Genomic DNA, 26,795 nt, shown 5'->3' on the forward strand with positions numbered 1-26,795 from the left:
GTCACACCATGGGGTTACCTCATAAACAGCTAGGCTAATGCCAAAGAGGAGGACCGACACACATTTACATTATTGCTGCCTATATTATATATGGAGCATTACAGCATAAATACAAGGCAGGCCTTGATCAGAGTGTAACTAACGCCCCTCTAAAAATGAGGAGATAAGTAAATCCCAAGGGTTCCCCACCGACTGAGGAATCTTTGCATTCAATTTATCATTTTACATTATTTAGGCTACTCCACGGGGAAATACGCTATCTCTGTCATAAGTTATGCTAATGGCTGTTACTACCATCTGTGAACTGAGGACCATCAGTCAAACATAGTGTGCCATGTGTGAGTTATGGGCATAATATGTCATCTTTGAGTGATTCGTTTGGGAGCTTCCAGGGAGCGGTGTAAGGGACATAAGGCCATCTAGCTCCAACCGTCACACAACACCATCTTATATCTCGACCCGCACCCTTCCCCTTGCACCGAGCGGCCGCCTCGGTCGCCTCCAATCTACTCAATAAACAAGCCCCCGGGCAGGACCCAGACACAGGATAATGGTTCACCTGGAGGTGACAGGAAAAGAAAACAGAGCTCTTTGCATAACGAATGGAGACAGAGATAAGCACGGTGAAGCACTTACGAATCTTGATAAAGGATTATCCAAACATGTCTGAAACTGAATACATTGTCTTTTTTAAGCACACTGGTGCAATGTGTTTTAAGAGCCAGCCCTGCAGTTACTGCAGAGCTCTGCTCAAGGTGCACTGTTGGAGTTTCCCTGGTCAAATAAAGCCACTATGAGAACATCATGATTTTATATTTCACTCAAAGGTCAGAGCAAGGACTCTATTTTAATTTCTCTCTGTTAATTAAAATTGTAATGTACATTTACGATACAGGCCTGTCGCCTTGCCACGTCACTGTGTCTACATCCTATGACACAGGACCATACAGTGAGACATAATGACAACAAGTATAATTAATTGCATATATTCCAATGTGCTGGTACGTGCTATGACTCACACCACTGTTTAGGAAACTTGTGAGGGAGGAGAGCTAAGGGCCCACAGCACTATAGCCTATGTTATGTAAGCAGTGACAAAGGCTGGTGAGTTCAGTGAGCGTTAGCGGCCCGTGGCTAAATTAGCCCCAGTCGGGACGCACGAAACCACCGCGCACGTGCCCCCGCTGCTTGACTGGAGCAGAGAAAGGAGGCCCAACCTGAGCAGAACGATTTGTTTGGGTGGTCTAGTTAAAGCCTAGTGCTAAATGGGCAACGGTTCTGGTTAGAATGCTAATGAGCCAATTCCCCTCCTGGATGGAGACATCAAAGGCAAGTGCAGCTCCCTCTCTCCGGCTACACAGGGCTTCATGGTATCATTACATGGCTCGGTGTGCGCTTGAATGCTTGTGTTTGTGCACGCGCTTGTGTGTGTGTGTGTGTATCAGCGGGCGTGCGACACAGAGACAAAGTGGGGGAAAGGCGGGATAGACAACATGATGTTTACATTAGATCTGTTCCTTTGGGAGCGGGCCAGCATCCAGCCATGCTGTGACACACATCACACGAGCAACCTGGTACCATTCATAATTACCCTCTATTCACAGAGGCCTCATTTAGTGTGCTATTATCAGAGATCATTGTTATTTCCCTCTATGTATGTTTGGAATCCCTTTGAGACCAACATGTCTCACGTAGATAACAGTACTATTTTGGTTAACCCCATTGTGTACGTATTACTGAGGATGTGCAACCCGGAGAGAATTCCCATCAGTGATTTCGAAGGATTTAATAGAGCATCAGGGCATAATAATATTTATTTTCTGTTTGTTTCTCTCCATAACTAACGTTAGAAATATAATAATTGTTTTGGGGTAACAGAGAAATTCTAACACCAGGCTGTAAGGCGTCCTATCTCCTTTTTATTTCCTGTTTTGCTGGGACTCTATCAATCTATAATTAATAATATGATATACAGAGAGGTGAAACTTTGAAAGATACCTATACCTACAGAGGGATAACAACAACAAAAAACAATCCTAAAAGTGTGTAGGCAGTGAACTAACTTACATAAACTAAATACTTTGTCCAGTTTTCACTCACTGGCAGGAGGCCCACCTCCAAAACTGTGAGAACTAAGCATGGCTCAGGTGTGTGAGGCCAGCATGATGGATCGTCCTGTTGTGAAGCTGCCCCTCTGCAGAGCCCCCGAGAAGACAGCTGCGAGATAAGGAGGGCCTTATATGAGCGCACATCTCCTCCTCGCATCGATCCTCGCTGCCGCCGAGGCAGGAGGTCTTCACACGCCAAACCGCAGATAGAGGCGGAGAGGGTGGGCAGGGTGACAACGGGGGGAACAGTTTTGCAGGTTTAGCGGCCACCTTCGAGTGATAAAGGCACCGGAAGATAAAACCCCTCTTGGCCTCACGCAGATAAAAGACGAACAGCGAAGAGCTTTGTTTTAAGGGGGAAAATAACATTTCCAGCTCTCTGGTAGATAATAGTAATCTCTCTCTGGTTATAATCGTCATTTTTTTCCCCCATGGCCAGAAAAACAAGCACATTCTTTCCAAGAACGCACAAATATTATAAAATACTCGTGACTTGACTTATTGTGGACATTATTAACCCGAGAAATGTAAGTCTTAGCATTTTAGAGTTAATTGACCTTGTATCTCGTGCCAGTAAGTTGGCAGGAATAGCATCGCTGGGAGTCAATTAAGAATGAAAAGAGGCTTTGCTCTCAAAAAAAAAAAAAAAAAAGCACCAGCTACAATTAGAATTCCTCTGGAGTTAATAAGCACAGCTGCAGGTCACAATCAACTGAAATGTTTTCTTGCAAAGTGTGACGTTAATTGACACACAAGACCCGACGTTCCAGTGTTGACAGCCGCAAATTCAACTCCGTCTTTGTTTCTGCTGCGTTGAAACAGAGCGAGCTGTAATAACACCTATTATTAGGCGAAGACGAAACTGGATCAATCAACAACGACTAAGATTTGAAGAACAAAATAACAATAATGAAAATATAATAGCAAAGAAAATTGCTTCTTATGTGTCTCTGTACGTGGCAAATCAATGCCGAGAGTCGAACGCGGTGGAGGGAGAGATAGCAATCAGCAGGACGGCGCGGCTCGCTTTACGGGGCCCCGGCTTGGTTATGGAGACACATGTTTGTGACCTCTGATCTCAATCACAGAAGTTCTTAAAATGGTTGTGTGCTGAGGGCCTCTCAATGTCACTGATAGACAGGGACTCCACGCTGCAAGTTTGCAGTGGTATCCATGTATCAGACAAGATAAGAGCCACTCCAAGCTGCATGATGAGATGTGAATACGGTTTCAACTGCTCTGCGTACGCTCTAATGGGCACCATGTGTGTGGAGTAGTTAACTATGCTGCGTCTTTGATGTCGCTTTATGCCTGTCCTTATGCCTTAAACAATAGATGTCTCCCACTTTCAGGTGGTTAAAAACAGAAAACAAATAAATAAATGCAGTGTCATTTTGTCTGAATATGTTGTTTTTTAGCTGAGCAAATTTATAAAGAAAAATCAGTAATTTCCAGAAATTTTTTTGATAAATGAAGTGCAGGGTTTCCCATACAATGGTAATACTACGGCGGCCCGCCTGGGTCTAACTTACGCTGCCATGGTCTCGTAACAAATCGGAAATATTTTTGCACGTTTCGAACAACGTTGTGCTCCCCCCAGACCTTCCACACACACCGGCCGCTCACCTGCTCTGTACTGAATTTAACCTGATGGAGAAAACAGCACGGTCAACTCATGTAGCATGTGAAGCTATGTGTGTTGATTGCTAATAAAACCCAATGTTTGTGCTCTTGATTTTTTAGACCATGGAGATTTACAATTATTTAAAGAGAGTTGGCCAAAACCAGAGGAAATGACTCCAACCGTAACATGCACTAGCTGAACTTTATAAGAGCTAGCTAGCAGAATTAGATTGAAAGTCAACAGTTTACTATAAATTAGATTTATTCGCTGATACTTTATTTAATCTTACACACATTTGTCCACACAATGCCACGTCTCAATAGCATCATGTTTAGTATTCATGTACATGAACTGCACAGCTACTATTTGTCCCTAAAACCAATATCCGCGTTATTACGGTAATGTAAAGATGTATAAATAGTGTTTAATAGTTAATAGATGGGATAGGATCATATTTAGCCCCCTGCATCGTCTGTTTTAGTCAGGTAATGCGCACGAGCACAGTGGATAAACAGGCAGCTGTTGAAGGACTGTCACAATAATTTAATTATATCAAGCTGATAATTAACAGTCACACAAACATGTAGTATAGAAATAGACAAATGCCAGGATGGAATTGATGCTGTAGCCCAGGTAGGGCCCTTTGGGTAGGGTGGGGGATCTGTAGACCATTTGATTTGTGGTATGGAGGCTTTTGAGGCAACAAATTTTAGCTGCAAATCAAATTATTGAGCTCTCTTTTTGGTTTAAGTCATTAGTGTTTTGGCTTCACCCAAATAACAGCCACAATGGTGCTTTCATGTTCGTCTTTGCAACTAAATCCACAAATGCTCCTTGAATCATCGGCAATTCTCCCATTAAACCGGAGAAAAAGAACAGGATGCAATGAAATAACATCCAATCTCAAACGATGTGGAAATATAACATTTGTACAGCATCTCTCATTCAGCTTCTTTTTATGCAGGTAAGAAATATGTAAAACATTGCGGTGTGATATTTTAATAATAGTTACAGATCTCCAGCATTCATTCCGTAAGATAATTTGTGTTAATAAACATGCAGATTAGGTGCATTAGGTAGTCAGATGTAATAAGGTCTACTGTCATGGCTGTGATCACAGTGTACAACTGAAGGCTGTCAGTAGACACATTTGAAGTGACAGCTAACACAGATGGATAAACAAATCAGGCTGAAACATTGACCTTATTTCATTGTCATATCATCAGAAATCCCCCTTCGGACTAAAGAAAATTAACATTCCACATGTAACTGGGTGCATTTTACCCCAGCCAGCCTCAGTTAACGGTGCTGAAGCATGATTATTTCAATCATGTCACTGCAAAAGTCAAATTTCAGAAAAGAAGAACAGTGGGGTTGGGCTGCAGTATTCTACTTGAGTTCCTCGCACATTATTCCCACACCACAGTCGGCTGCCTCAGATTTTCTCCACCGCTTTGATGATAATGTTTTTCGGCAGGCCACTAGAGTAATGACCATGTCTCAGTGTGGCACAGCGCAACGTTCTTTTGCACTACGCTCTAATGTTTCGGCCTTACAATGAGCCACGTTTGACACTCGAAACGAAACAGACACTAAATTCTGCCACGAACGCGAGAATACAGACGTGCTATGTGTCGAATCTTTAATTGCTTTAATGCCATATGAGCAGCTGAATGAAATTAAATGATGTAATAAAGAACAAAGGCATTCGCTTACCTCCTCCTCCTCCCAGAAGACTGGAGTTTGCTGAAAAGAGAAAAAAAAAAAAAAGGGTCAGTAAATTCAATAATGATCACTGAACAGACATTTTAGTTTAGACTGACACAAATGCCACATTGAGAAAAGCACATACGAGAAAGAAAAATGTGCCTTTTATTTCCACAGCTCCTAAAAGGAAACTTGTTTGCCAGGGGTTGACAGCGGGAGCATTACTTGAGCAACAAAGAGCCCGAAATGGGCTTGAATGATCACGCTGTTATCATCTTTCGCAGTTAAACCTGTAACCGCACATTTTAAAAAGCTAGCAATAATAGATTTAGCTTCCTGCAACATCACAGTCATCCAAAGATAACAAGTAACATGAATGTCATCCAATAATTTGTTTATCGCATCTCCGGGAGACAAAAGCGATCACTGTGCGAGGAAGCGCGCCTTTTCTTTAAATATTAAATTAGCAAGTTGGCAGCAAACGTGTGACTCAGTGAGCAGCTAATTTCAATATTCACTCCTTGGCAGAATCTTTTTTTATTTTTTTTTGCCTTGGCGACATGACAAAGTTTGCTCTCAATAAAACATGCGATCGATTGAAAGCCAGCAACAGTGGCCTGTAGTTTAAGACTGCTGAATCTACTTTTGTACCAAAGTGAAATCCTGAGTTTGCTTCGTGGGTTGAGACTATTTTGCCATGGAAACATATCACACATATACTTGGACACGAGCTGAGAGGATCAAGGCTTCTGATCTACGAGAGGTTGGGTTGAGGGGAGGGTCCTCTGTGGATCAGGCTTGTTCCAGTACATCCCACAGATACTTGATCAGTTTGAAATCTAGTGAATTTGGAGGCCAGCTCAACACCGAGTTGTTCCTAAACCATTTTTGTGTGTGTCTGTGTCAGTCTGCATCCTGCTGGGGATGGCTGCTGCCATCAAGGAGTGTCATTGCTATGGGGTGGGGGTGCAAAGTCTGGTCTAGGTGGGTGGTACATGTCCAAGCAACATCCACATGAGTGCCAAGTCCAAACATCTCCGAGCAGAACACTGAATTGTCACAACATGGTCAATGTTATTTACCTCTACTGTCAGTGCTCATAATGTTATGGCTGATCAGTGTATAGTACATATATAGAACACCCTAAAAGTAAAGTCTGATGCCTGACATCAGCTGTAAGACCATTTATTTCACTCATATAACTGGCCGAGCCCCGTGCGGTTCATGAATGACTAAAACCCCAACACTGACTGGTTCAACCACAGGTAACTGTCAGATTGATATTCAGAGTGTATCATTAAAAATGGACCTATTTTCATTTTGCTCTGTCAGTTAGAGACATCAACGGCACACGAGAGGAGAAAGATTAGAGGGGATTTAAAGTACATCTGTTAATTTGCGCGCCACTGAAAGTAGGTATGCTACGTGTTTGAAGTGTAGTTCATAAAGCGGGCATCGGGAGATTCGTACACGGCAACACGTCTTTAATGATCTTCAGCTCCAGCTACAGCAGCGGCTATCATTAGCAGTGAGCACCACCCCATTAAAAGCTTATTATTTCTTTTAAAAATGTTTTTTTTGTGCACCAGCAACAGATAATGAACATGTGATATGAGGGAGAGCTCTCCGATCACATCTAACGTTCTGCGGCTTTTCATTATTTTGTCTTTTACGTGCAGAAAGCAGCTTCTGGTGTTCACTGAGTTTCCACATGTTTCTGTGGAACCATTATGGCTTTGCATTGTTCTCATTTGAGCGCCACACATTTGAGTGGGCCCGACAAAGAAAACTCTCCCACTGCAGAATTTATTTCATCAAAGGCCTTTTGTTATCTGTGTATGTGTGTGTGCGTGCATGTGTGTGTGTGTGTGTGTGTACATACAGTATGAGCACAACACACACGAACAAAAAACAGCAACATGTACTGACAATCCGCTGTCATGTTTACAATAGCACCTCTCCAGGTTTTTCTGTGATGAAAAAGACACTCGTGCTCTTCCCAGCCTTTGTTTAGCTCTGGAATCTGTCAGCCATCAACAGAAAGCACACAACCTAAATGCGCATCATTTCCAGAAGGGCCTTTTATAACCAGCTTTCGGTTTACAAAAAAAAAAAAAATGTGGGGCAAAATAAAGTAGATTTTTTAAAGGTCTTATTGACAGTTATACCACTGATTTAAAGGTAAATGTTCAACAGTGTTTAACAGTTCTTGTGTTGTAAGTTATGTCTCTATCATCAGTCCAGGGAAGGTAATAGCTTCGTTGCTCATAGTATGCTAGTTTTCAGCAAAGTCTATCATCATTGTCTAGTCTCCCGGGGAGTCTTCCTATTCCTGAGCTATTAAAACACTGGGGTTTAATTACCTGACATTATGGAAATGCATGCCTGAGGGGGGCGCTTCATTTACTCCACACCTAATCAGAGATTGGAGATGTGGTTGCTAATCAGACTGACGCGACTCTGCTGCTGCAAGTGTGTGTGTGAGGCGGAGTATTGGTAGTAGAGAACGAGTTAGCTTAGGCGTTGAGGTGTCAGATGCTGTCTAACCACATATGACTTCACGGCAATTGCCCACTGGGAGATGATGAAGCTTCTCGTCTTTGATAAACATGGGAGTAAGGAAAGGAAAAAGTCTTCCCAGCGCCTCTCTGCCTGCATTAATAATCACAATGTCATGAGACATGTTTGGCAGTTTATCTTTAAACAACGATGCATACAAACTATCTGTAACATACCTATGAGCTCAGCAAACGCACAAATTGAGGAAGACTTAAAAACGAATGCACTTTAATAATCCATCTTCAAGCACGAGGCAAATAATAAACAGCTGGTAGAGAAGCTAACCTACAGCAGAGCAGAGAGCCACCCTGCACTCTTGGCACCAAAGGCTATGAGCGCGTGCCTCACTCGCTACGAGAAGAGCTTCAATTATCCTGAGTGAAAAACTGAATCAAAACAGAAATCCACATTTGGCCACATCCATCCCACAATGCATATTTCATAGTGTTGATTAATTATGAACTAGCTCTCCTTGCTGTTTTGCCTGCCCTGGGCTCAGTCTGGCTATCTTGTGGAGGATCAACACATTTCTGCCTTTGGGGAAGCGGTGGGAGAGCCAACAATTAGTATTATCAGAAGACCATTATCGGTTTCTTCTACAGTGGCTGAGTGTCTGCATGTGGAGTTGTCTGTTTGAATGTATGTTTAATGGGTTTTTGACTTTGCCAGTGTGTGTGCCCCAAGAGATTTTCCATTAATCAATTTTTTTTTTTCAAGGGCAAAACAGACCACATGTTCACCTCTAAAACAACTGAAAGGAATCCGCCACGTTGGACAAAATACAGCGGCGGGCTTGAGTTTTGAACCAGATTATTACATGTAGCTGTAAAAGGTAAGACTCGAAGGTTTGCAATGACCCAGTTAATGAGAAGAAAGAGTAAAGCCAAAGGAGCAGGCTATAACTTGGGAGTCAGGAGTGCCGGAGTGTCATCCCAGTAGTAACCATAACACGGGTCATAAATCTCAGTGGAAAGGCTCCCCAGACTGCCTGGAGATGGTAGGTCATTAGAAACTACTGCTCCACGCCATTAGTCTGGCCCATCAAACACATGCCTGAACTGTCACTGTGGGAACACCCACTTCCTGTCTGCCCTTTGAACTCTCAACCCACAAGGCAACCTCCTACACCCCTCAGCCAATAAAAAAAAAAAAAAAAAAAATGCAGCCCTGCGACTGCTGTGTATCTTCACAGCAACGAAATATTGATAACAGGATCCTTGCCGGACCATTTGACAGGCACAGTTTATGAATTGTGGCACTGCATCAAGAGGCTAGTGCAGACACAAACACAGCCAGAGAGAAAATACGGTGAAACCACCCTCTAGTCTCAGTGTGTCAGGATATTAGCAGAGCATTCATAAAAATGGCTTGTGTGCACTTCAGTGTGTGAGTCCCGTGTGTGCACAGGGCACTGAGGCATGGATCTGGGTTGCATGCTTGGTGTCGTCAGCAGAGCCCTAGATCATGCAGTTAAATGGGAAGTGCTAGTGCATAACCACAAAAACCTCAAGGCAGTAAACAGATCCACTGTCTACCTTCTGGTCTCTGCCACCTTAGCTGAACCCTTTCAATGGAGCATATTTAAAGGGTTGCCTTATCACCTTATCTCTGGCTACCGCTTACATGCTCCTCGGTAAGCTCAGAGGTTAATAGTGTGCGCCACTGTGACTCTGGGACAAAAGGTGGAGTACAGAAACTAATAAAAAAGTTTTATGGTTCAGGTTGCCGGCTCTGTTGGAAAAAAAAATCTCACTGCAGTTTTTCAAAGCAGCCAATGTCACCAATGCAATGTAATACTAGGGGCCTAACTACTAATCTTACAGGGATTTAATGAAGTAAATACATCCAAGTCAAATAAACTTTGTTCTGTTTCATATCATTCAGTGCAGCTTTTGAAACGTGTCTTACCTGTCAACAAATAAGGAATTTAGATTTTAGCTATTTGATCCTACACACACGAAATGTCCCAAACAAAAGCACAAATCAGGTCAACAGAGCTTTTCTTTGTCACAAAGAGCCACATACTTTCCTTTTCTCCTGTTATTTTTTTTTTAATTAAAATTCATATTCACAGCTAATTTGACAGCCACAAACTGGCGTCTAATAAACCATGAACTGCAAATAGAAGTACTTAACTCGCGAAGGAAAAAATAGTGCAGAGAAATAAAAGCTGATAATTCTTAGAAGTGGTCGACACTAAGATGGTCGTTAGATGTTCCTCTTCATGGCGCTCTGATGTCTAGCATGTCAGCTCTGAGTGTCGATGTTCAAAGAGTTAGTGGAGTGAGGGGCTTTGGCAAATTCTCTGTGTGTGGAATAATGTGCTGCTCTACACAGAAGACTCTTTTCCACTCCACCAGCCTTCCTAACAAGCACTGATACTGTGCGACTGCACACTCGCATGTACACACGCATGCATGTTTGTGTACACACGCCCTGACGCAACGAGGAATATTCAGGCTAGAATTTGGTATCTGGAGCAACCCATCTCGTGTCTGCGGAGCTGTGTTAAATTGATGCAATTCTCAACCTTTAATGACGGGGGCTGCTTTGCTTTTAGCAGCTCCCGAAATTCGCACAAATGGAGAGATGAGATGGGAGAAGAGAGGCAACGGTGGTATTTCTTATTTGTGGCACATTAAAAATGCATGCTACACCACACATGCTGCCTCGCCTGATAAAACTGGCTGGCATTTTTTTTTGTTCTTTATAGCTTCTAGTGCTCCCTGAGGAGCCTGACTGAGCAAGACAAACTTGTGGCAGAGGTGGTACGATCCAAGCAGCACATTCACAGACAAAATGGTTTCATGTGGACTGAAATGCACAGGAGTGACAATGATCTGACTGAAACGAATAGGTAAGGCAGGGCTAAATGGGAGTATACAATAAGGGAAAATATCACTGTAACCGTCAGAGTATTATCACAGTACTGATATGGCAAAGCGTTTACTGAGGGCCTGTTTAAACCTTACATTAAGATCTGATCTGAGCTATCCGATCGCAAGCAGTCAGCTTTAGGTACGTGTGTTCAGACCTTGCATTAACATGCATCTCCAAATGCGACTCCAGATCCGATCTCACTTCCGCGCCCTGTATGCAAATAAACGCCGACATCATCTGGGGCGCAGTAGAATATTTTAACAGCTGATGTCTAATGGATCACTACAGCTGCTCCAGAACTGAGAACAGCGACACTTTATGTGTGTGCATCATGACTTTGGCACACACGTTGAGTTATTATTTATTGATCTACGCCCTGATGTTGCTTAGACCTGCACAAAACTCAGATTACAACCAGGAAGTTTCTATACTTTGGTCTATAATTTGGTCAGAGATCGGATCTCTCAAACGCGATCTCAATGCATCCTGAGGGTGTTCACACCTCTCTTTTACGTAATCAGATCGCCAAGATCGGATCTTAATGCAAGGTCTGAAAGTTTCAGGTTTCAGTGATAAAGGCAGTGAAAAGAACAATAACAGGGACATTGCTATGGAGCTTGTGCATCAATTAAAAGAAAGTGTGAAAGCATGCATATTAAATCCTGCTGAAAATAAAATAAATCTGGATTTCGGCCAAGCGCGCCACATGCACAAAAAAATGGCAGTCTGAGAGGAAGTGCTGTATTTGGCTTTAATATCAAAAGTGTGTGCAGTCTGGACAGCTGGACTTTCACAGCCCCTTTTTTTACTGCCTCCTAAAACACACTAACACACGACTGATTCAGGCTATAACATTTTGGTTTAGTTACATAGTCTGCTAGTTCTGATCATAAGAGAGACTGCTCATACAGTACAGTACACGATTTAAGTTTTATTTTATTTTCCCAACCTGTTTGCCTTAATGTGTGTCTATGCGCAACAAGGAAAATAAGACCAGCACCTGGAGTATTCCAGTATAACAAATTCAATCAAAAAAACATCCTCCGTCTTCCACACCAGCTTTCACCGAGGATCCAAATGTTTTCAGCTTTGTAAACAATTCATAGGACCTTGTAGCTCGCCGTGTTTGCCAGTCATTGAGTTGTTATGCTGAATTGATTTGGTGCAGGTAGCATAAAGCAGGTCTCATTTCTCATGAGTATTAATGCTCCGTCAACGCTCAGCACAAGTAAAATATTCATTAAGTTACATGAAGGGGAGAACTTTCGGCTGCTCTGTGCAGTATTTTTAGTTCTAGCTATTAAAAGCTCATTTTGCTCAAGAATTTATGTCTGAGGCTGTTGGATTTCTTGTTTACCTTCCCTGCTGTGTACAGTGTTTCAGGTGTTACCATCCTAACCTCTGCTGTTTGTTTTTCTCTTTTTCTAATTTCACTTTGAAAGACATTTGCTTGCATCAGAAAAGGCATCAAGGCTTAAAGCACTAAAAATGACTGTAATAACAACAATTTGAATTCTACTTTAAGTTGGATTGTACTTTAAAAGACACATTACAATATCAGCGGTCCATGCTGGTTGCTTGCACATGCCTTATACTGCTTGCTGATAGATGCAATTACATTGTTTTTGCTGCTTCTTTCAGGAACAGCATTAGTATTATGATGTCTAAATGTATCAATGTGACAACAGGCTGGTGTCACAGTGATTAATCCCTCTCCTCTGCAGACTTGTCACCGTCATAACAAAGCAACAATACCAGATGCCAAAGCCAACCCACACATCTATTGTTATAATTACCTGACCTTCAAATCCACATTAATGAGCCCAGGATGATCCCATTCTCTTTCATCATTTGGCTTCCGAGCCCTCCTTTTATCTAACAAGGTCACCTTTCACAACACTGCTTCTCCCTGATATACACATCCCCCTCATAAATATACATCCACCTGCATCTGCTCAACCCCCAATCCTAAGAAGGGAGCTTGGAGAAATTACAAGAAAATGAAGCTGTAGGTGGGCTGTGCAAAGCGCAAATTTGTATTTCTTCTGAAGTTGACACCAAGGGAATGTCAATGCCACCAAAGTTAGACACAGAAAACAACTTTCTAACAACTCAAGTGTTGCTTAATAATTGTTTTCAACACTAAAGACGGAGCCTATTAACACGAAAGAGAAAGACTCGCTGTATGGGATCTAAAGGCACGGTGGGGGGGGGGGGGGGGGGCATCGAGAGAGCAGAGTTCATTAGATGAATAGTTTCGATCCGCTGCCACTTTTTTTAATCTCAAATGCGATGCCGTTGTCACAACTGCGAGAACCAATGTCTGTGGTTCGTGACAAACCGCAAACACAATCGCAGGAAAAAAACAACACGTTCAATTTTTAATTTTCTCCACTGCAAGTATCACCCATATTTCGCAGTAGCTGGATTTCAGGAAAAGGTAAAACTGAGATGTAATCAGGACTGCAGAGAGCTGTGCAAGGGACCTACAACTTAAAATACAATTGTAAATAATGCCTAGTAGGTAGAGCAAAGTGCCACAAATATCCACATAAATACCAGTACAAGTTAATGATACGTGTAAATGTTTACAGTGGAATAAACTCACACATTTTAATGACATCTCTGCATACCTCATTGCTCATGGGTCTTACGTGAGGCAATTATAGTAGGTAGGTGCAGATGACTAATGCAGGCTCAGGGATAGAAAACACATGCATCAAAAGAGAGATACCAAAAGTTGGAAAATAAACAAACCAGTATAATGTTATATGAGCAAACAATGCAAGGCCCATCCTAAATACTTGAATAAATAGGAAATTCTATGTAATATACCTGCACAATATTAGGAAGGTGGACATAATGTTATGCCTGATCAGTGTAGGTAGGTCATGGCATTTTAGATCTAACCCTTTAACCGATCTGTTCAGCTTAGGAGTAGATTTTCATTCTGAGGAGCAGTACAACAAAATGTCAGACCGTGGGAATGTTTGTTTTTCTGATCTCACTTCAGGTGTGGCATCAGGCTTTAGCTATGATACCACTTGCATCCAACTGTTGCACAAAAAGTGAATCACTTTCTTCATATTCTCTCATATACCCTGTCTAAAATGGATGCAGAGTTTTTGATTTTACCACAGTAACATGATGAGTAATAGAAAGATATACTTTATTAATCCTGCAAGGTAAATTGTTGTCTTTAAAAAAAAAAAAAAAATAAATCTAAAAAGTTAAGTTAAAAGCCAGTATTAAATGTTTGCATAAGTGAAAAATACAAGATTGGACGTGTACTATTTTATATACAGTCAGAGCTAAGTAGTGACAGAGTGAACTAACAGTAGAGCAGAATTGTTCATCTGTCACACAGAGGTGAGCTGTGTTATGTTACAGTGTTATTGCAAACGGCAGGAAGGATTTCCTGAACCATTCTTTACGACAGCGAAGCTGATTGAGTCTGTTTGAGACAGAGCTCCGCTGTCCCTGCAGTGTGTTGTGGAGTGGGTGGGAAGGAGTGTCCGTGATCGAGAGCAGTTTGTTCAGTGACCTCCTGTTCCTCAATGACTCAAACGTCTCTATGCTCCGGCACTGATGCTGATCCGCCAGCAGACCATAGCACAGTAGATGGCACTCGCCGCAGACTGCTAAAAGATCTCCAGCATCTTGCTGCAGACATTGAAAGATCTGAGCTTCCTCAGAAAACAGAGTCTGCTCTTCCCCTCCTTGTACACAGCACTGGTGTTGTGTGTGGTCCCTCCAGTCCAGGCCGCTGTTCAGGATCACACTTAAGTACTTCTAGGTCTGAACAGTTTCAACCCTGTTACGTACTCCGCGAGAAGTTTGTTCTGGCTCCTAGGCCTAGGAGCCAGAACAAATTTCTCACTTCAAGTATCCAACAGTCTTCAAGCTCCTCCCCCAAGATTTTTATGGTTCTGACTGCAGTCCTTGTTCTGTTAAAGTCCACCACCATCTCCTTGGTCTTCTTCATATTTACGAGCAGATGATTCCTGCTGCACCACTCCACTAAGTACTCCACTGTGTGCCTGTTCTCCACTTACTGTCATTCTCTAATGCACCCAACCACCGCAAAGTCATCAGAAACCTCCTTCTCAACTTATCAAGTGTTTCATTGTGATGTTTTTCACTTATTGCATCCAGAATAAGGAACTTTGTCTTCTGTGAATGTTAGATCATGGTAGCTTGCACAGGTCACTCAAAGATGTTGCTTTGACTATGTACCTGAAAGGAAATAAATCAGGTAACATCTAAACTAAACACAGCTAATGATGGTGAAACAGTCAGCCAACTCAGAAAAGTGAGTTGTTTGCATTCCTGTGTGCTGAAAAAAATAAAATCTATAAAAGAAATTCTACGAGGCCAAACATCTATTATTAAATTTCGCTGGAAGTTTACTGAACGAAATAAGCAATAAACAAGATGTTTTATAACGGACAGATATTTCAGCTGATATCTGGCAACCCTAAGCGTGTGTTCCGACTTTGAAGAGGCACTGTCATTTTCCGGTAGAGATTAAACAGGTTATCAGCAAACTTCGCGCGGCCCAATGTCACCGCGGAGCCGTGGCAGGATTTTGGCCAGCAGCTGCATATTAAGGATTTATCCTGTTACATTTCTGGATTTATCAGCCTCACTTTAATACAGCCTCTCCCTTACTTGTGATCAGGCCTGTTGGTATGGTAAAGACTCGCAGGCTGCTCAGGGCCTTTACAGTCCACTGACCCGAGCCAGGTACCCGCCAGGCAGCCAGACAGTTCCCCTTACAATATCCCAAATAACATGGCTGGGATTCCTCCAGACGGAAGAGCCAGGACAGCATTAAATTGGAGATCCTCAACTACTGAAGTGTGGTTTTTGAATCGACTTCCTTTTTACATATCACTGCTTTCTCTTTGCAGGAAATAGAAGTCTGAAAATAAGGGTCTTGGCCTTGATAGCTAGGGTGAAGTATATACACTCGGAATTAGAGTCTATATAGCTTAAGTGCAGAACATTGCATTAAGGAAGAGTGCATTGTCTTTTTTAACACTAAATGTATTTTAACTTCTCTTACTTCCTTAGCAAAATGCACTTAACGGGCACTCAAGAGAATCAATTCCCACCAGCGTCTATTTGATCACTGTGGTGTAAGTGTTGAGGTGATGTGTGAAGTCGGCCCGGGATGCAGACGAACTCAGGTTATGTCACAGAGCCCGGTCTCCCTGGAGGACCAACCAGACTGGAGCATCAAGGCTATAATGTACCGTGTGTTAATTAAAAGGAGTTTATCAAAAACACAGTTTGGATGTCTTTCTGTAGGAAGCAGCACTATTAATGAACACAATTAGGGAGTAGAAAGTGATTCAGTTATGTGCAGCAACAATAAACCATTCTACAGTATGAAACAGAGAAATTAAATGAAAGTATTATAAAATAAAATTACCGAATGCCGCAAGTTCTTTTCGCCCGAGTACACAGAGATTAGAAAGTGATGCTTTTAAATCAATTCTAACAGAGTTTAGATTAAATATTAAACATCTAAATGAAGACATGTTAGCCCAGGCGGCTAAAGCGTATGATGAAAGCTCCTAGAAAGACAGGTCAATCCTTCTTGGATGAGAGATGAACTCATAAATAATCATACGTGTATTAGCGTTAACACTGGCAGCGGTAATGGTTTGATCATAATGGGAGGTATTTACTTTGAGACTGTTATTTTATTTTTTTTTCTCCATACTTTGTAATGGAGATAAAGCAGTTGTGCACCTCAAAGACAACATCTTCCACTGTGTCAGCTCGGCTCACGGTTGAAGCACACACAAAATCTTTAGGCCACAATACTGCAAGAGGAACCGTGCAGTCCTGCAAACAAGTCTTTGAAAGCAAGCTAGAGTTGTTAAGGTTATTTCGTGCCCTGTAAACATTAAAGCTTGAAAAAGAAACTGACAGCAGTCAGTCCATTGTTAGCACAATCTACCTGCTGGATACTGTAGCCTGTAAACACTATAGCAGTAGCATCAAAAGATGGTTGCCGTCTGCACACAGCTAGAAGCACGAGTTTGTGCAAACTACATATTTTGTTGATTCTTGAAAAGAAATGGGATGAAATCTGTAAAATGATATTATAGCGTTTTCTGCCTGCAGCTCCCACTGTTCAAAAGGTCATTAACGAATGGCAGCTAAGGGGAACTGTGGCAGTAAAGACAAGGTCTGAAAGACCAGGCAACATTAATAAAAAATACTTCATATGAGCTGGACGGAAAGGACTGACAGGAAGGTTTAGCTAATGCAGTAGTGGTGCACATTTGACAGTGCCACTTTTGAAACTGTTTAACTAGTTAAGGCTGCTCTACTTTAATATACAATTGTGGAAATGTCCATGAAACCTCTCTTATCAATGAATGTCTGGCCTTTAAAACTTTGATGGAGCTCCTGTGTTCAGCTACCCTTTCTTCCTACCCTGTTTCACAAATTGTGACTTTGGACTATTACGGACAAATATCAGCAAATTCTGGATGCAAATGTCCTGGAGTCAGTAAAGAAAGTGAAGATAAAAAGATGCTGGTTTCTACAAGGGGGAGAATGACTGAAAGTACACCTCAAATGTGCAGTGAACCCCTTCAAGAAACGAAAGCTGGATCTTTCGGAATCCCCCGTCCTGAACACCATTAAGAAATCTACAGGTAGATCTTAAACATGCTGTGCGTGTAAGACAGACCAAAAATATCTCATATCTGCCAGGAGGAGTGGCTGAAAATAAAGCCTTAAATCAAGAACAGAAAGCTTCTTCTCACTTCAAAAGTTCTCCAGTGGTGCCCAAACTTGTCCAAAGGGGTGCATCTGAGTTGTATTTACAAATGCATGCACAACAGCGGAATTGGCTACAGATATGTCATGGAATAATGTTTTGAACATCTTTCCTTTGAGCCACGTGTGGATCACACCATTATAACTTCAAATCAGTATGTTATTTTTTCCACAGAACACATTCACCCCAAGTATCCCAACGGATAAGTTCCTGCTCACTGCAATCTGCGGCCTTTTGCAACAACAAAGCAAAAAGACAACCGGTTTCAGTTGCTTATAAAAACACACACTATGAAATAGTAAGCCACGGAGCTGAGACTCTGAGAATTATACAATCAGGCAGGCAGATTTGCCTCCTGGCAGGGTCACCAAATAAACCCAAGCCTGAATAAAACATAGACCTGCCAGCATGAAAAGGTAGAAAAATCATGTGGGTGTTTTCCCACCAGCCTCAGTTTTAAGCACCGTTTCTTGGTGTCCTGCTTTGAAAGTCATGTGTTTACACCAACTTAATTGATTCAATCCATCAGTCGGCTCAAGTGAGGTTTACAGTGCTGCTAACATCCTGCTAGACGGACGTTTATCCTGTATTGCTTCATCATCTAGTCTGAAGTCATCCTTTGACAACCTTTTAATGATATCTCAGTTTGGCTTAATGGAACCTCTCCAGCTCATCAGAGGATATTAGCCACAGAATAATATGACGTCTCCACATTTGCCACAGCAACTGAAATCATCCACTGTGTCTCATCAGACTCCTCAATCGCCTGTGTTTGAAAAACTAGGCATGAACTTGCTAATCACATGCCATTTCACTAGATAAAGCAGGAAATACATATTATACTTCGGAGCTTGATTTCGTATTAGAAAGCCTTGATACTCACAGGAGAAAGAGACACATAATCAACCACATTAAGCTAAATAATTGACAGGCGTGCTGCAAGCTCAGAGACTGAAATAGTTATCTTGGGGACAGTTAACTAGCAGAATAGATTGACAACGGTTACATCTTTCTAAATGATATCACCGTCCTCCTGCTGAACTTTGCAGTACTGTTTAATTGCAGCCGTTAATTGGCTTGCCTGCGAGCTCTTTACTACAGTGCTGAACCTGAACCCTGCCCACTGTTGCAATCTTAATGTCGGGTTATGTACTCAAGCGAAGATTTACTCAAGATGTACATTAAGTATTGTGAAGGAAATGACTCCAAAGTGAAATGAACAGTTCATATCCACTATTAGAGGTGACCAGCGAAAGAATGTGGCCGTAAACAAGAAGGAAACCGAGGCTACTTTAACATGAGGCTGTCAGCTTTAGTATTCCTGTGTTAGAGTCTCTGCAAAAGGAGGTGGGGCAGTGAACAGAGAACGGCTTCACTTTGGCAGCTCCAAAACACCAATCATACACTAAATCACACTGGTTCTGAGAGGCCTGTCACTTCTAGAGAGCCAATTTATAATTCTTTAACACATGCTGAAGCAGAAAAAGAAGAAAAAAAAGACTCATACTGAGAGAAACTGTGAGCCTGATTATAGAGTTGAATGTTAAAAGATAAGAGAACACGGGGGAGAACCCTCTACAATTTATTTATATTCTATATCGTTCTTTTTCCTTGCACTTGCATAGACATTTCCACTGCAAAATAATAGAAATTCCTATCTCCCCTTCACAGTGGGCTAACTGAAATATCTGCAGGTGGGAGTCTAGAAACCTGAATCTGGCTTGAAAAAGAAGAAGATATGGAGTAAGGATGAAATGACAGCACCAGACGGTCTTGCAAAAGAATTCTGCATGAAATCAAACAACAAGCGTTGAAATAAAAGCTGGGAGAGGTACGCGGGATTTGATTGTAATTCAGATTGCGTGGCCAAAAACTGAAGGAGAGAAACCGACAGAGGCAGAGGATTAATTCTCCTGTATGGCTGCAAACACTGTGCCAAGTCTTTTTCTCTCTAGCTTACAAGGAAGAAAAACCCTGCAACACATAATTCTGTTATCCAAAGGTAACACACCATACTCATTTTAATATTGACAGATGAGAAACGGTATTTCACAGGAAAAACTTCAGAGTGGAATGAAAGAGAAGGGAAGAAAGAGACAGAAGTTGAAGTACGTGATTAAACAACCTAGAAACAAACTTTATGACGCGCTGATGAACATATTGTGAAATATTGGCACAAACAGAATACCTGAGATCAGCAGTAATTACCGCAACAGGATGCAACTTGCTACTTAGTCACTGCTGGGAAAGATGGATTTCTTCAGAGTTGGCTCTATGACATAGGCAAGTTGAAGCTCAGGACTTTACTGCATAGCCTGAATCACGCTTCGGCCGAAATGACAGTCATCACAGAGGACTTTGCATCAGACTTTGCATTACGATCTGACCTGGGCTAACCGATCAGAAGAGACCAGCTATAGGTACATGTGTTCAGACCCGGCATCAACTTGCGTCTCCAAATGTGTCTCCAGATCCAATCTCAGTTTTGCGCTCTGTATGCAAATAAACACCGACATCATCTGGGGCGAAGTAGAATATTTTAACAGCTGCCGTCTCTAATGGATCTCTACCTGCTCCAGAACTGAGAACAGCGCTGTTTTTTTCTGAATGAACGAGGCAGGAGGTGACACAGGAGCACCCCCGTTGAGTATAGGTGGTCTTTAATGTGACTCAGGATGTATGGCGTTCACACTACCCGGACCACCTCCAAATGTGGTCAGATATCGGATCTCTCAAAGCGTCCTGGGAGTCGTCACACCTTGCGATCGGATAGCCCAGATCAGATCTTAATGCAAAGGTCTGAACAGGCCCAGAGAGACACAGGCTGCAATTACAATTGAGATCGGTCCAAAAAGCATTTTCTCGTCCACATCTGTCAGTCTTTTAGTGCAGTTATCACTGCCTAGACTGTTTCTCTAAAAGTTGTGTAGTGGCAGTTTTAATAAGTTGAATCTCCACAAATAAATGAGCCTTGGAAAAATGACGTAGAGACAGACCTTCTGTGTGACCATATATTCTCCACAAGTCAACAAGACCTTTTCTTTGTAAGGCACATTCAAAAACACTTGAGTTACACAGGCTGTTACTTGAGAGAGAGCTCAGTAGTAACCTTGCATCCCAAGGACACATCATTTGAAATGCATTGGGTGCCACAGCAGTGTGATATATCCTTTTTTCCAGAATTAACCTTAGCTAGTCTTTCCTGTCACCAACCAATCAGAGAGTATGAGTAGGGACAGGTCCCAAGTCCTGACACACAAACACAGAGCACTCCTCACTCCGCCCGTCCTTACCAGCTCCTGGGGCGAGAGGTAAATATGACAAATTGCTTGAAAGATCTCACAGGTCATGCGGCCGCATGTTTGACAAATACAATCTAATTGTAAAACATTTGTGCGAAGAATCTTCTTTGGAAACTGGGAGGGATGGAAATGTCTCCGTGACCTCTATTAGAGGCAGAGATCTATCTGTATTCCAAGGTTACCTCAGCCACGAGGCGGTCCATTCGGTGAGCAAAAGGGCCTGTCTATGAGTCTCAAAATAGTAAATGTGAGTGCACTGTTGAGAAGAGAGAAAACTGAAGCCACAGATGGCTAAAAGCATACATGATTAAAATGCAATTCAGTTAGGAAGGTGAGATGGATGAATGACCTAAATGGAATCGGCAGCTGCGCAGGTAGACCGACTCTGACTAAACCGGTGTACATCAGTGGGTTTTGATTCGTCTCACACTGTCACAGTTGCCAGTAAGATGATTAAAAGATGATTAAACCAAAGATTACTGCGCTCAGATTTTACTTTGTACACGAAAAAAAAAAAAAAAAAAAAGGTTGCAAGTGGAAACCACCAAATATTAACAATCTCAGATAAAATTATTAAAAGCAAACTCTTTCTATCTTTTTAATTAAATGACAGAAGCATCCCTTTACAGCATAATAACCGTCACACTGTTGAATTCAGATTTGGCATCAGATTAGTGTCTTTGAGCTTTCTCCCTGAATACACTGAAAGTATGTGACACTGTGTGGATTAAGGGAAGCACTTCAAAGAAGAGGGACTTTGTGATCATTAATGAAAGTTCTAATTACTGACGAGCCACTAGTAAAGGGCCAGCGATAGCTTTAGCTGTGGCTGAGTTCATCATTTATGAAGTTGGGGCAACTGTTTCAAACCTCCAAAGCTTATAATTGGCCAATCTCTCCTTCTGCTTCGCAAAAGTAACATAGCTCCAGTCCCATTCAGAGCAACATGGTCCAACAACATCACATAAGACACTACTTCCTAATCAACAACCCCACATTCCTCATATTATATGTTTCTGAAAATATAAATTTAATTGGGTTCAGACCAGTACGACTGAAGCTTGTTATATACTCCATGAGAAGCGAGAAATTTGTTCTTGCTGCTAGGGCTGCGAGAACAAGAAAACAGTTCGTTCTGGCCAAATATTTCATGAGAAACTCAAGAGCCGAACTCCGGGGAAGTCCTCATAAGATCCTCCCACTACAGCATACGTCACATGCACTAAGGATTGTGGAAGATGCGGGAGATGGACGATTTCTGGATCACGCCTTTCATTCAGCATACACCCACACACAGTCTGCCGAATATTAGCATCTGGCAGCTCACAGAGTGGCCGCCAGTATTTCTGCTTTTCAGCATTTCTGCTTTTCAGCATTTCTGCTTTTCAGCCTTAACCACACCCTCTTCCAATTTCTGACCAATCACAGAACAGGTCACGGACAGCACACGAGAAAAAAGTTCTGCCCGGTTGATGTGTCGAGAACAAGCTGAGAGAACTCCCAAACAAAGGCTGCGAGAACAAAATGACGTCATTCTGTTCTTGCAGCCCGAGGTGTGAGAACAAACTTCTCGCTTCTCACCGAGTACATAACAGCCTTTAGATATGTGGCGCAACATGCATGATATCTCCTTTCAAATATGTTCTTTGTATAATTCCCACCACAGCTTGTATCGCCCCAAGTGCGCCTGTAAAATCTACTATATTCCCGGGGCTGCCGAGGTAAAGTCCTGATAACAGTGTCCAGAGCATCTGTCATCTCGTCTGATTAAATAAACCCTCCGCTGGTGTCACAAACGAGCATTATTTTTGTCACTGCAGGAACTGCCTGTTCAATCTTATTTATGAGTAATAGGAGGGAAGTGGAAGCCTCCTGCCCAGTGCTGCAGTGTGCTAAAGAGGATGTGGTTTAATCTTCACTTCCATCTTTAATGAGATCTGATGCAGGATGAAGCGGGACCCCGTGGTAGCTGCTAAAACACAATGCAGGCCAGCTGAGCTGCACAAAGATGCTGTGTGATAAACTGATATTAAGAAGCCATCAGGACTGTAACAAGTCATTTTTTTTTTGTGTATGTGTGCGTGTACAGCTGTGCCAGTCCCTCAGGGAAAAAAAGAGCACTAACTTAAGTAAAACCAGACCACATACAAGAGAGGTGGAAACTCAAGAGCAGTGCCAGTTTTGCAGGATTAACCTCTGCAAGCACCCCGCGCTTAAATGAAATGGATCGGCCCAAATTCACTCCCCTGTGTTCAGCATTCCCTGTTGTGTTTGCATGTCTGTACTTCTCTCTGGTGACATGTGAAACAAGACCGAGGAAGCCACACCGTGATTGATGGGAGTTGAAATGCTTCTCTTTTTTTCTCTCCATCTAACAGGGAGAGCAAACATCCTCTCCACAATCTCAGTGGATATACTGTATATTCTAGTTACAAAGTCTGACCCCTCTCCCTGACACCTTTGAGGTATAAAAACATGCTCCTTGAGCTCTGTGGCCTGCTCGGGGATCACTGATACCCTGTCAATACCTCTGTTTGCCTTCCCTCCCCCTTCCGTACCAGAAGAGAGGGAGCATTCATTCTTCAATTTGGCCTAATCAAGTTTGAATCGAGTTAACAGTCGCATGTCAATCTTTTCTAGCACTCCGGTTGCAGATATGTAATCCCCACTGGTGTCTCCTGGGCATATTTAACTCATACATAAATACAGAGATTGTCTCCTGCAAATATATAATATGTCACTGCTGGCCAGACAGCAGGTATTGGTTACAACCGCTCGGTCCAGACTGGCGGCATGCTGGCTTTGAGAAAAATGATATGTATTTATGTACTTTCTGTTTTACGGAAAGATTTTTCCAACAACAGAAATAAGCAGGAAGGACTAAAAAGGTTAATTCCAATGGCTTTTTAAAATAAACGCACATATTCTTCTCATGCCAACATATACACACACAAAAAGAACTAATAAACTAAGAGCCTGAATATTTAGCTCTCCTTGCAAAAGCTGACTCAGTTGTCTATCACATGATACTAATAGTTCAGTTGGTCAGGGAGGAGTATTGCTCCATATGGGAGGCTGATTAAGCAGCAGGCTATGTTGAAGCTAGCAGCCCAGAGGATATATAAGGGGGAAAAAAAAGAAGAAGATGTCCCATTGTGGGAGCCCTCTAGCCCACAGTGTCTCCTGTTGGACTAATGTAATCTATGATCTCTCCCATCCCAATTAAAAGACGAAATGGCCTCAGAACAGCTGTAAAGAGAGGCCTCGCAGGAGTGCGCTAACCGCTGTTAATGTCAGAAGTCTCATTTAAAGAGCAGCATCTGTTTAAGCTCCACGCAGGCCTCATGCCTCTGAGCCCGCTAACAGCGCGTACCACCCTGCCCATCTGGAGAGTCGCAGCAACACTCCTCCGTCCTCCGACTCGCACAGGCAAACTGACGCGCCGTGCGGTCCCGATCAACTTGTTGGATACATTTCACTTTGAATGTAAACTTTGTGTGAGGTCAGCCGGGCTTTTTATCAGGTTGCCTTTTATTGATTTCTCTATTAAAAGTTCCTCATTGAGATGTTTGTGATACAGTATCAGACTGAAATTGGAGACGCTGAAGTCTAAAGCCACAGGAGGTGCAAAAGCCTCAGTAAACATCAATATCTGAGCGAAAGCAGCTACGGTTCTCAAAACATTAAATCAAAGTGCTCTTCGGCAAACAACAATACACAGGACTGGCTAAAAACCTTTCATTTTCCAAATCACAGTGAAGGACAGCTTAAATAGATTATTACAGCATTCTTGAGAGCTTCACAACATGCAGTATGGCGTCTGTAATTAATCGATTGATTAATTGTAAAAATGATAGAGTCACCTGGAGCAGAAGCGTTAACGCAAAGTGGGGATATGTGAGGGAATAGCCAAACGAGAATGTGCAAGCGTGTGTGAATCCCAAAGCTATTAAAATGCACTCAGCTATGATTTGATTTTACTTGTTTAACTTCTCAGAACCGATCAGTCAGTAGCCTGCCTCGGATCACTCTGCAGTCAGTCCAACAGAAACCCTCCACTGTTCGTTCGTTCTGACTCGGGGAGCAGGAAACAGCAGTGCATGCAGCCAGGAAATGGGCTGCCAAGTGAGAGAACAGGAGGTCCAGTAAAGAATGAAATGACAGTTATTTGTTTAGCAAGACGGCGGAAGGATGTTCACTTCAGCAAGATCTGATCTGATAATTCCATAGTTCAGCAGCTTCGCCTGTGCACGTTCATCATTCCTGTCGCAGCGAGCAATGAACGCGGATTGTGTCACGTCTCAATAAACTAATTCCCTAATGAAGTTTTAACCAATGTTGCCTCATATTAACACACTGCTATTTCAGGCTTTATGTGATTAAAACATATTCTGATCCACTATGAAATTGATGCCTTGAATGAGTTGCTGTAAATATCACTGACAAATAATAACTACTCGCTTTATAAAACTTACTTTCCAGACACTACTCTGTTTGGGAATAAAAAAAAAATTTTCCGAGTCACTCCAAAAATCCCCATTTATCTCCCAACAACTCCCGCAAACACTCAACACTATTATTTGATGGAGCGTAGCGCTACAAAGCACCTGATGTTCCACCGTGTACAGTCGTAATAGAGAACACAATATGTCTTCAAGCCAAAAAAATAAATTGAGGAATACCATTGTTGTAGTATTTTGGAGGGCGATACTACATATTAAATGCGCTCTGGACTCTCTCATCTCCAATTTAGTCAAATACTCTAGTCTCCTTTATTATTTTGGTGCCAATTTGAGGCTAAGATAAAGCATTTGTGGAGCAAAATCCAAATTGATGCACTCTCCGAGGTACGGTTGAGGATTTATAACGGGATAAAAGCCTTCCAAAAAGAAACTACTGGAACGTTCGAATTGTCCCGCAGCACTACCGCCTGAAATTGATTAGCATTTTTTTTTTTATTTGATTAGTTTCACCTTTCAAATGTGGGTCTGGACTGCATTTATTCCACTTATCTGTTTGATATTGTTTCCACGTTGGGAGGCTGGAACAGCTGTGACACGGTAATGAATTGATTTCAGGTGACTTTAAATAAAAATACATCCTCCATCATCTCCATGGCTGCACTTAATCTTACATCTCTAACAAAAGTGTGTGTTTAAAAAAAAAAAAAAATGCAGCTTAAGTTTAAAAGTTTAAAGTAGAAAGAACAGAATGCCAATTTGCCACGGATGCTAAACTTTAGTGCAAACTAACTGCATTCATAGGTGCCTGTCCTTCAGATAAGCAGTAGAGACAATAACCCAGTGTGTGGGCCTGATTTATCACAACTGTATACATGCACTGACTCATCACAATACAACAGCAGGGAAGCAGCTGGTCAATATGCATTCTCAGCAGCTTTCTGGTTGTGCAGATTAGGAAAGAGGTATAGGTGATCAAGTCTATGATGTACTCAAAACTGCAGTTTCCATTTCCATATGCACCTTTTTCATGGCATTTTTTGTATTTTTGAAACAATAAAACCAAGCAGAGTGTTCTTTGAACTCTAAAATGAAAAAAAAAATGTGCCAACAACTGACCAAACATGCAGTGGTGGAAATGTACTGTTATTGGTATGAGTCATCAGTTTTGACAATACCTCAGACTCAATACTCAACATCTCACACATATATTATTTTCATTTGGGCAATGTGCTGCACTCATAGGTGGTTTAGGATTCAGTGACGCAGACTGCGAGAGCTGTGATTGGTCCGCTTGGTAGTAGCGTGTTTCCTCTTTACTATTTCCAGCTGCTTCTCCATCTCCGCAATTTT

General features: G+C 42.1%; 1 protein-coding gene across 1 annotated transcript in view; it reads right to left on the bottom strand.

Moving 5' to 3' along the window:
• Positions 1-26,795, bottom strand: part of macrod2 (mono-ADP ribosylhydrolase 2) — a gene marked incomplete at its 3' end in the record, with an annotated part of 392,791 nt that overhangs the window by 268,949 nt on the left and 97,047 nt on the right. Inside the window, 1 exon segment of the mRNA XM_084561793.1 lies at positions 5,449-5,478. Coding sequence (XP_084417919.1) covers positions 5,449-5,478 — 30 coding nt within the window.

The sequence above is a fragment of the Chelon labrosus genome, assembly GCF_963514085.1.
Source record: "Chelon labrosus genome assembly, chromosome: 15".
NCBI lineage: Eukaryota > Metazoa > Chordata > Actinopteri > Mugiliformes > Mugilidae > Chelon > Chelon labrosus.